Source organism: Engystomops pustulosus, chromosome 7, assembly GCF_040894005.1.
Source record: "Engystomops pustulosus chromosome 7, aEngPut4.maternal, whole genome shotgun sequence".
Lineage (NCBI taxonomy): Eukaryota > Metazoa > Chordata > Amphibia > Anura > Leptodactylidae > Engystomops > Engystomops pustulosus.
In genome coordinates this window covers 37330763-37342996 of record NC_092417.1, presented here as the reverse complement: position 1 = coordinate 37342996, position 12234 = coordinate 37330763, and the positions used below count along the sequence as shown (strand labels likewise).

General features: G+C 38.2%; 1 protein-coding gene across 15 annotated transcripts in view; it reads right to left on the bottom strand.

Moving 5' to 3' along the window:
- Nucleotides 1–12234, bottom strand: part of RYR3 (ryanodine receptor 3) — a 434191-nt gene that overhangs the window by 143413 nt on the left and 278544 nt on the right. For all 15 annotated transcript variants that reach the window (XM_072115452.1, XM_072115453.1, XM_072115457.1 and 12 more), the window contains 4 exons: nucleotides 10326–10446; nucleotides 7951–8120; nucleotides 3701–3921; nucleotides 1989–2079 (listed from right to left, as the gene is read on the bottom strand). In XM_072115452.1, coding sequence (XP_071971553.1) covers nucleotides 1989–2079; nucleotides 3701–3921; nucleotides 7951–8120; nucleotides 10326–10446 — 603 coding nt within the window. The remainder of the gene's footprint in view (nucleotides 1–1988; nucleotides 2080–3700; nucleotides 3922–7950; nucleotides 8121–10325; nucleotides 10447–12234) is intronic.

Genomic DNA, 12234 nt, shown 5'->3' with positions numbered 1-12234 from the left:
TTGTACCTGCAAATGTTATTATTGTGACAGCATAACAGGCATTTGTGGAAAACATTACACTTTAGGGCAGGTACTTTTAGTACATCAATGAACTTGTTTGCCTCCATGTGTTTGTTCATAGGTGTTGACACAAAAATCACAGTGGTGCCTAATGTTGAGTGGAACAGAACCGCAAAGAATTTCAGCCAGAATATAAGTGGCCAGCATTCAGAGCAGCCCATCAGCTAGCTTTTTGACCCGACCAAACACAGCTATGCTATGGGCAAGGCTGTGATTGGCCAGGAAGGACATGTGACCCATCTGTATAAGAAGCAGGGTCACATGTCAAAGCCTCACTAGAGCCAGGAGACAAATAGGGAGAGGTTGCAGCTAAAGGGACTGTCAGGGACAGGAATATCAGAAAAGGTTGGTAGGAACAGGTAGGAGGCTGAGAGAGACCGCGAGAAATTTGAAATAATTGCCCTTTTCAGGGCAGTTTGAAGCAGCATGCGTATACTGCAATTCTATACTCATAGCATCTAATACATACTGCTAATAATGTAGTGACAGTAATTGCAATTCTATACTCCTACCATCCTATAGCGCACTGAGAATAACTGTGTCTGAATACCAATAATGTCTTAACCACAGTGACATTACCAGCATTTTATTTGGTGTTAGTTTTTCTTTAATTTTTTAAAATTTTATGTTATTATTTTTAGTACTTTTCCTACCTCATTAATGCAGGGCAATTGCCTCTGATTTAGCGCTCTCTTACTACCCACATTTTAAAACTATTTTGGGTCACAAAATTTGGGTCCCCATTTATTTTAATAGTGTTCAGATTCGGCTTTGAGTTCGGATCAAGTCCGGGTCTCCAAACCCAAACTTCAATGGGTTCTCCCAACATTGATGCTGACAAATCACTATACGTAAAAACTTTGTCATCTATTTATATCCAAGTAACAGTCCACATTCCATCCATCTATAGCTGGGATAATGTAACTGAGACTATGAAGAATCAGATGGATTTCAGAGTGAAGAATATATCAATGCTTTTAGTCCGATAGTTAAGACAGCAGGTGAATGGAGTTGTACATCAAAACTAGAGAGGAGTGGATCATTCAAGATTTAATTAATTGAAGCTTGGACACATTTTTTAAAATATTTAGTTTGGATTCAAATCTAATTGGTCCGAACTGATGTTGCTCTAATTGTCCTAGAAGTTGGCATACACTGTAACCCCCTCAAGTCTTATAAAACACAGGTTTTTTTTAAAAAAAAAATAAAAAGGTTCTATCTTGTTTTGTTTGTTTTCTGTGATTTTTTTTTAACAAACCCTAACGGTAATGAAAAGATTGTATAAAAGTTTTAAAAAATACTAGATAGAACCTATTAATTTAAAAAAAAAGTCTGTGCTTTAGAGGTCTAAAGAGATTATGTACAGATTTTTAGGACAATTGGACCAACTTAGGTCTGTCTGAAACCAATCAGAAAAGGCGTGGATTGTCTTGCTGGCAGAAAATCATAAGACTGGTATTGAATATATATGCACCAACAGACCGGTTCACTCATTAGTTGACTAATTCATCGCTACTCCTGTTCCAATGATTCCACAGTCTGTTTTCAAATTCCTGCATCCTTTTGACACAAAGTAAAGGAGCACTCAGTTAATACCCGGCCGGTGACCTTCCCTATCGGGATTGGCTGAGCATCATTATTTGAGTGTCAAGAAGGACTAATAGGAGTAGAACTATAGGCGAGCTGAGAATCACTTGTTTTAGTATTTGACCCCATTCTCAGCTAACCCGGAGAATGGTTTCTTTAAACCCCTTTAAATGTGAGCAGCTAAGTGAGTACTATGTAGTTTATAGCTAGTAAAACAGCTCAAACAAAGGCTGACAAGGTCAATAGGCCGTGTTCCTATAACATGAAAAACATAATGGAAAATAAAACATAATAAAGTCAGAAAACAAAAAGGAATATCACCTATGCTTATTATCACTTACCTTCAGAGGCATTTTACAGTATTCATTGAGCAAGGGGACATCAAATACCAGACGTCGCAGGAGCTGCTGAAGCATGGAAGGTCGCATATGACTGTAAGAAAAAAAAAAGGCAAACACTTGTAAGATTGGGATGACAAGATATCCTTCATATAAACCCATTCTTCTATTAATGCAATCCTCATACTAGAAGTAAACTTGACTTATGGAAAGAGCAATAATCAAAGCAATAATAAAATCAATAACAGATAATTAAAGGAGATATATCTTTGAAATTTGTCAACATTTTTTCACTTTACGATTAAAGGGATCAGCTACTGAGGACTCTTCATTTTTATCCTTTCTAACTGTTAATTACCCACATGTGTTATAATTCCCTATTATACAGCCTGTTGGCTTAATGACTAGGCCTTGCCCCTTTACGGTGAAGTGGATCCTCTTATTGAATTTCACTTTACTTTGCCTATACATAAAAACACACAGAAAACAAAGAACTCCATGGAAACATTAGTCACGGCCCTGACATCCGCAGACACTCATGTTTGCATGCATGCCTCCATCAAATGAGGTTATTGCGTAGGAGTTTGGAAAGACCTTGTGAATATAATATATAAAACAACATCATTTCGAAAAGTTTACGTTGTATCAAAATGTAAAGTGATGTATAATATTCACACAGCACTTGAAGGTAAAATAGTTTAGATTCCTGGTAGTAACCGTTGACTCAGTCTGGTTCACCATTGCTTGATACATTTTTCTGAAGAGTCTTTATTTGCATATAAGATAAGCAAACAAAACAGAGACAAGAACAGAACTTCCAAGGTTAACTAAACTTTACACAAAACTATACAAATGAATAAAGCAAATGATAGTAGTAAACTTTGTAAGAAATTTATGAAAAAAAATTTCTGTGCCTTTCTTTTCTCCTGTCTTTCTACTTTATTTAAGCAATTTGTGTAAATTAGCTTTCTGATCTCTGTCTACTGACAGCTGGGAGATAAAGGAACCTGATAAAGTTTCTAATTACCTGTATATACTTGAGTATAAGCCGAGTATAAGATGAGGCCCCTAATTTTACCACAAAAACCTGGGAAAACCTATTGACTCAAGTATAAGCCAAGGGTGGGAAATGCATTGGTCACAGCCTCCCCATTATATAGCCTGCCGGACCCTGCCCAATAGTATATAGCCAGCACCTGCCCCCCAGTATATAGCCTGGCAGCCCATATCCCCCAGTATATAGCCAGCACCCTTCCCCAGTATATAGCCAGCCCCCTGCCCCAGTATATAGCCAGCAGTGGTGGAAGCTGGAAAGGTGAGTTTTGATATATTTTTTTCCTCGAATATAAGCCGAGTTTGGGTTTTCAGCACATTTTTTGTGCTGAAAAACTAGGCTTATACTCGAGTATATATTTAACTCTTTACAGACAGTTAACTAGCAGAGCTGAATAATCAAGGGGAATGTTCTCTATAGAAAAAGTTAGTTAATCATTAGTCTCCTTATCTGTGGATGGTCCTCAAAAGACTTTCAGATACACTGCTCACTACAGGAGAAAGAGCAGAAACAAGGCACAGAGAAGCTGCTTTACTTAATGAAGTATATTACAAAGTCTATTCTCATTACCTCCTGCATTCATTTCTGAAATAATATTCTGGTCATATATTCTCAATGTCAAAGTAACATCACTAAAATAATATGACAATTCAAATCTTACTGGCATATTGAAAGCAGACATTCTTCAATTGTGTCTCTCTGAGCTTTGGTTAGCGAGCGCCCCTTGGACAGTCTGTATATTGTATGTAGGGTGGAATCAATGAGTGCTGCGTAGTGCTCCGTGCCCGAAAAGAGGGGAGCACAGCGCGTCAGCAATGGGAGTACCGCTGAGCAAATATATCTGTTCAAAGCAAGAGCCATCTCTGTAACACTCAGTAAAGCCTGTGGATAAAAAGAGTATAGTAAATAGTAGGACATACAGTCAATGCAACTAAAAACAGATGCAATTGAACAGATAGGCTATGTGATGCATATATGTATACAAAAGACAAAATGTATAGCAAATGATTTTATAAAAAATTTATTTAAATAAAATTTTATTTAAAAAATGAAAATGCTTTATTAAAAAAAATGAAGTGTCCTATGGTATAGAAAGTCTTTGGGAAAAGGAGGTACCACAAATGTTATTATGTTATCCTAAAAAGTTAGCTATATACCAGGCACAACACAGTGTTTGGTAAGTAGGTACTGAAGGCCGCTGCTGTGAACGGTGATGTAGATATGTAAGTAAGTGAAAACAAAACGCAGTCGTAGATTTTAAAAGCTTTAAAAGGAACTCTTCTGTGAGATAAAAGACAGCCACCATGAAGCCATTGGCATAATTCATAGGTTACCATCATCCTAAATAACAAATCAATGTTAAAATGTTTTTAACTTAAACTTTAAAGACATGTGAACCCATCCATCTGCTTCATGGAACTACGCCAAAGACCTCCTGCATTTTCCTGTCTAGAGGTTGCTGAATTTAAAGGAAATCTACCATCAGAATCCATCACGATAAACCGGGGACATTACTCATAGATCCAGACACCGTGACTGTGGGAATCTTCTTATATTTGATATCCATGATATTTGATATTACGTCTTAATTTCAACTTTTAAAAATTATGTTAATGAGCCTGTCACTGGCATAATAGAAGGTGTGTTACAGAAGCAATGGTTTCACAGGCTGTTACACTGCAGCAGCAGTCTTCACCTTCCCCCTGCACTTTCTGTAATCTCGGCAGCAATGAGCACCCAGTGGGAGGCGGAAATGCTCCTTCAGAGTGTAACAGCCTGTGAATCTGCAGAACGGAGGGGCTCTTATAACATGCCAATAGCCTTTCTGGCTCATTTGCATACTTTTAAAAGATGATTCTACAATGAATGAGGCCATGGATAACAAATATAAGAATATTACCACAGTCATACTGTCTGGATAGATAAGTAAGTGCCCCTGGCTTATCATGTGTAGTTTTTAAAGTAGGTTTTGTTAAAATTCTCCAATAAAAGTTTGTCATCTCTGTTATCTGTTTCCGGAAAGGTGATTGCAATTCCAAATGGGTGGTTAAAGAATGTAAAGGGGAATCTATGCTTTCAGTTACTCTCAGGTAGCTTGGAAAACCACATACAGACAGTCCCCGACTAAAGAACACCCGACTTACAGACAACCCCTAGTTACAAACGGACCTCGGTATTGCTAATTTACTGTACTTTAGCCCTAGGCTACAATAAACAGTTGTAAGAGTTAGCAAAGGTGTCTGCAATTAAGATTTATTGTTAATCCTGGTTCTTCTGACAACCCAAAGGTTTTAAAATCCAATTGTCACAGAGAACAAAAAAATGTTGTCTGGAGTTACAATTATAAAATATACAGTTCCGACTTACATACAAATTCAACTCAAAAACAAACCTAAAGAACCTATCCTGTACGTAACTGTAGAACGTGGTAATATTCATAAAAGCTACATAGAACTTTTAGAAAAAAAATACCACCTGAAATAGTTGGTATTTTAAAATGTCTTCAAGCGATTCCAGCTTATAATGGTCCAATTTGAATAATTGGGAATAAAAATCCCAAACTCTTGCTGAGGAAAAATTGAAAGTAATTCTCTAAGGATATTAAGAAACTGAGCCTGAATAGTGTGGAATAAGCCTAATTTTAAAATGGCTCCTTCAAAAATTATATATATTGTAGGTATGACAGGAAATGTAATTGTAACCCCTTTGTATAAAGCTCAGTACCCATAAAGTCCTGAAATGCAGAATCAAGCTACAAAGTAGTTCTCAGAATGTTATTTTACTTTGATTTGGGGTAATAGTGTAGAATTTATTGTTGCCGTCCTGGATTTGGGAAGTAAACAACAAATTTACTTGTGGAAGAACCTCCATCTCTTATCTTTTCATCTGTGGATTCTCTCTAGTCCCTAAGACTATACCCCTTCCTGGGCTTTCCTTAAAAATACTCTGCTTGTGAATCCTTACAACCTTATGCCATGGCCAACCCTTCATCCAGAGCTAGGAGGAGCTAGCTGTTGGAAATCTTGCTGCTCACTTTTGTCAGACTTTGCACCTTTTTTCGGGAATTACACGGCTTGCACAGGTATTTCGGAAGTGTGTGCGCTCGGATTTTGGTGCACTTGATCCATTTGTGGCGCAGCTGTGCTGGCTTCCATGCAGCAAAAATTGGGGGAAGTGCCATTGCATGATCTGACTGATTCGGACTTGGCACAGGATTTAATTTTCAAATTGTGTCGCAAGCCCAACCACTTAGATTCACCACTGAAAAGATGGTGGACTCTGTCAGACCTGAGCGGGGAAGCGACACATGCAAGATATCGGGCAAACGATCTAAGTGAATTTGCCTTTTGAAGCGGTTTCCATTATTTCCTCATTAATATTGCAACACGGGCACCTATCTGCTCAATTATTAAAAAATATAGAGACAAGAATAATATTATATGGTAATGCATTAAAGTAAACAATAGGAAAATTATACACAAGATATTCACATTCTATTTTTTAAACCAGCAGTTTTGTTACAGATTATTCTAATGGATTGCAGAATGTTAAATCCGTCGGAAAAACCTGCCAGAATAATTGACAAGTTACACGTCTACTATTCACACCACGTGGCAATTTCCATACGTTTTGCAGTGTGTGGATGAGAACATTTTATCTAATTAGCTGTTGCCGTTATACATTGCACATTTTCCACCGGCAAATCCAGATAGAAAAGCTGCAGCGTATTCCAAACCTTAGCCAATGCTCATAGATAATTGTCTGTACAATGTTTTCTTGCAGTAGATACATTCTCACTAGAGATGAGCGAGTATACTCGTCCGATTATACTGCTCGGTCGAGTATTAGCATACTCGGACCGGCTCGTTACTCGGACGAGTATCTCGCCGGCTCGAGATCGAGCATTAAATTAAGTGAAGAACAGTATTTTTATTACATAATAAAATATCCCAGATGTTTACTGATGTTTTGCTTGTAAGAACACATTGAAATAACACTATTCTTCACTTTCCAGGTGTTCGCGCGTGTCTCCCGCTAAGTTAGGAGATGTTCGGAACATCTGGAATGTGAAGAATAGTGTTCTTTTAATGTGTTCTGCACTTAAATGTTTGTGTTTTCACTGTTTTTAATGTTTTAATTCTATTCTTCACTTTGCAGCTGTGCGCGCGTATCTCCGAACCTATCGGGAGACACGCCGCGCACACCTGCAATGTGAAGAATAGAATTAAAACATTAAAAACAGTGAAAACACGAACATTTAAGGGCAGAACACATTTAAATAACACTATTCTTCACATTGCTGATGTGTGCGCACATCTCCGACATTATCGGAAGACACGCGCTAACATCTGCAAAGTGAAGAATAGAATTAAAACATTAAAAACTGTGAATACAGGACCATTTAAGTGCAGAACACATTGAAAGAACACTATTCTTCACATTCCAGATGTTCTGAACATCTCCGAACTTAGCGGGAGACACGCGCAAACACCTGGAAAGTGAAGAATAGTGTTACTTCAATGTGTTCTTACAAGCAAAACATCAGTAAACATCTGGGATATTTTATTATGCACTGTTCTTTTAATGTTCTCTTTTACTAAAAAAATGCTCGGGTCTCCCATTGACTTTAATGGGGTTCGTTATTCGATACGAGCACCCGAGCATCGGGAAAAGCTCGTATCGAATAACGAGCACCCGAGCATTTTAGTGCTCGCTCATCTCTAATTCTCACACATAAAGCATGCGCTAGCTCCCTCTGCTGACACATACAAATAGAATTCAGATTTCTGTAATATCAATGATGCTTATCTCAGTGATAGTGTCGGATAACAACGCACTTCTCCTGTAGGAATAATGGAAGTGTTGCTCCAGGTTTTGCTGGAGTGCACTGTAAGAAGGATGATAACTTACTGTGTCAAGAGACGCTGATGCTCTGAGATCAGGTAAGAAGGCCACCTCCAGTAAATGGAGGAGGAAGCTTTGGTCCTTAATACCATAGACACGGTCCAGGAAAAGCACCATGGGAGCCTTGTGATCAGGACAGAAGCTGGCTGCCATGTCAGGTTCATAGACTGAGCCATCTGAAAAGGACAACAGAATATTCTCCTAATCCACTACTTATATAGGCAAAGAGATACACACTTTTATTAATTTATTAATGCCGAACCCTAAAAGGGCCTTATTTACCAGATATGTGGTATAGGCAATTTTGTATATGTGGTGATTCACCAATTTGAAAGGGAATCTGCCATCAAAATCCATCATAATAAACCAGGGGCACTTACTCATAGATCCAGGCATCGTGGTAATAATCTTATATTTGTTATCCATGGCCTCCTTCCTTCTAAAATTGACTTTAAAAATAAGCTAATGAGCCAGAAGGGCTCTGGTGGGGTGCTACCAGAGCACCTCCATGCTGTAGCTTCACAACCCTTAACATTGTCTCCCCCTGCCCTGCTCGGCACTCCCACCGCTATATTTCTGATGTAATCTCACTGAAACAAAGGACATTTCTGTATACAATGGGAAGGGGGAAGTGCACACTGTAATAACCTTTGAATATGCAGCATGGAGGGGCTCTGGCAGCACCCCCATCAGAGCCCTTCTGGCTCATTACCTTATTTTTAAAGTCAATTTTATAAGGAAGGATGGATAACAATAATAAATATAAATGGATAATGAATATAAGAAGATCACCACAGTTACAATGCCTGTATCTATTAGTAATGCCCCTGCTTTAAAAGTATGGATTTAAATGACATCTACCACCAGGACGAAGTATTGTAAACCAAGCACACAGACATACGAGTGTGTGCACTCTCTGGCAGGATCTGATCTTCTTTTAGCTTCTTATGCCCTGGTTTTTACAAAAAAAGGGCTCTAAAATTTATACAAATGAGCTCCATGCTGTTAATGGAGCCTGGAGCCTTCAGGCTAATTTGCATAATTTTTAAGGCCTTTTTTCTTAAAAACAAGGGCAAATGAAACCTAAAGAACAGTGGATCTTGTCAGAGGGGGCACACACCAGTATGTCAGTGTGCTTGGTTTACAATCCTTCATCCTGGTGGTAAATGTCCTTTAAGGGAAGCATTTCTCCACATTTTGCGCTATTCCAGTTATTGACTATTTGCTATTGCTATTTTTTTTAGCTAAAAAAGCTGGGCTTTTTAAGCCTCCATCCATCCACCCCTCCCATCCTCACTCCCAGCTACTCCTCCCCTCCAGTGACACTGGAGCTGGCAAGCAGGATGATGTCAGAGGAGGGGAGGAGTAGAGGACAGGAGAGCTGGATAAAGAACCACCCCCTATGACTCGCTGATCATTCTGCCAAACTGCTAGGTAAAAAGTAGTTTTTTATGGTGATAGAAAGACCTGCTTTTTAAGCCAAGAAAAGGGTGGCCATTACTTCATGAAGTGCTATAGAAACCTGTCAATAGCCGGAATCAATTAAAATGTGGTGAAAGGTTCTTTTTTACAATTCTTTTGAAGCAGTCATGGTCACTTAGTAAATGAGCAGAATGATGAAAGTAACAGAAATAAAATAATGGACATTACAGTGCCCAAAATATTCTGCGGAATGTGATTGGATCGGTTAGTTTATTCGTAGAGGGTTGTTAAATCTGAATCTGTTAACATATATTTGTCCCAGGGGCCATAGATGAACCATTAGGTGTCTGACCCCATTTAAAGTGTAACAAAGTTTTTGACAATTTTTGAATAGTGCAGATGATAATAGGAAACTTTGTTATATACTTTATTAAAGAAAACTGTTCCTTCTTTCCCCCTCCCATTTTTCCTTACTAAGCAGTTTGTGTAAATCAGCTTTCTGTCCTGTATCCACTGATAGCTGAGAGATAAAGGAACCTGACAAAGTGTCTAATAACTTCACTCCTTACATACAGTCACTGGATAGTGTAATCTCTTCAGATAACTGAATCATCAAGAGAAATAAATCAAGGTATGGAAAGAGATAATCATTAGCCTCCTTATCTCTCCACAGGGGCGGTTTTCAGAAAGCTTTAAAATAGACTGCTCACTACAGGAAAAAAAGCAGAGAAAAGGCACGGAGTAATTTCTTTATACAATGAAGTATATTACAAAATTTACCCGGTGTATTAATTTCTGAAATAACAAACAATAGCATCATAAGTTTAGTTACGCTTTAACAATGCTAACTATACATTAACATTGATTGGCCAAGTACAGATTTCACACTGGGCCCCAGCAGTTTTCATTTACGCCTCTGCCACTGAGATAAAATTGCATTAGGTCCAATAAAACGTTACCTTTGTTAAAAGCAGGCAGTTTTAATGGGATGCTAATAATCCCAACAAGATCTTCGGTGGGCACCAGGGAACGGAGAATGGAGCGAATTCTTATAGCTTCACCTTTACCAGCTTGGATCAACTACAGAAACAACAGGAACCAGCACTTTACATGTGTGCATACAGGTGCTTTCCACACCTACAGCCTTGATTATTATGCAGTAATTGCAGCTTGTGCTGCTGAAAATGGATTGTGTCTGCAAGCTGTTTATGCCCCCGGCTTTTACATGCCTCAGTTAGGAGGCCTAGAAGCTACCTCAGTCTACTGGTGTTACTAAGTGTTTACTTGAAGTTTAAGGAGGTAAAGGGGTTGCCTGCTGTTAGAAAAACATAATCCTTAATAATTTTATGTGTGGTTCTGGGGCTATACCATAAGAGTTATAAAAGACAATTCTCATGGACAACTGCAATTGGGAAACAAAAACATTTTCAACATTATGTTTTGTAGTAATAGACAACCCCAATGTTGAGATTTTAGATAACAATTTTTCAGTTAATAACATTTTCATTTGCATGGACAGCAAATACCACAAAAGTATAGTAAAATGAAGCTAAACATACTCACCTATTGTCCTCTTCATCTTGATCCTGGTTCTGGTCTTTTTTAATCTTGACACACCGGGATCCCCTGACATAAAGACTTATGAAAAGCAGGCCGGAGAATGGGGATGTGATGTCCGGTGCTCCGGGCTGCTAATTATTCAAGCCTCTCGCACCGCTCTCTCCCATGCTGTAGAGGGTGATGATGTCATGCAGGAGGCGGGAATAATTAGCAGCCCGGATTGCCAGCTGTCGCATACCCATGCTCCGGCCTGCTTTTTATAAGTCTTTTTGTCAATTGATCCCGGCGTGTCAAGCACAAAAAAGATCAGAGCCACAAGCAATATGAAGAGGACAATAAGTATGTTTAGCTTATTTTTAGTGTACTCTAGTTGTAGATTTCCTTTAAAGGAATCTACTAACTGAGGAAGATCTGATTTTTTGTTTCTACTCCAATAAACTTCCTAACAATTTCGTTACCTAATCTTTTCAATGTAGCCTAACTAACTAAAATCTTTATTCTTGCTATATGCAAATGAACTTAGCTTTTAGTAGCCTCGCTACTTCTGTATCCATGTGTGTTCTCTCCGCGCTGGTCTTTGTGCCCACGTATGTGGAGTAAATGCAGGCTTACTAAATGGAGTAGACGCAACTCCCTGCACTCGGACAAGCTCCAGTAGCCTAATCTAATTTGCATATGGCAAAAAATAAAGTTAGTTAGTTAGACTAGGTAAAAAGATTAGCTAAAGATCGTGTAGAGAAGATTATAGTAGAAACCTATCAGCAGATCTACCTCAGTTAGCAGATTCCTGATGGTAGGTTTTCTTTAAGGAACTTTCAGCAAGTTGCAAAAGAGTTTGCAAATCCATATAAGAAAAGATATAAAAAATCGAATTGTTGGTTCGTAGATTCGATAAGATTTCCGGCAGTCGAATCTGAATTTTTGATGATTTGCTTTGGATGAACTGAAATTGCTCCTATTGTCCTTTATTGTCCTAAAACACTCATTTGGTTCATTGTCTACAATTTTTTTTAATAGTGTTAGGGTTAATAATATCCATAATTCTAAACCTAATAAAAAAACTTATGAGAAAGTGAATGAAACAAAAAATAATGCAGGACTACAGTGGGTTGCATACTTTTTTCCAGACTAATTGGGGCATCATCGGTTTGGACCGATTTTATTCAGTCCCAAAACAAATTTTTTTGAAAAATCTGGTGAACCCTAAATGATTTTGATCTCTATATATAAGATAGTCAGCACTTCTCAAATTTTATTTGTAAATTCATCCATTGACAAACTGGTTGACTGTCTCTAAGAGAGACCTAA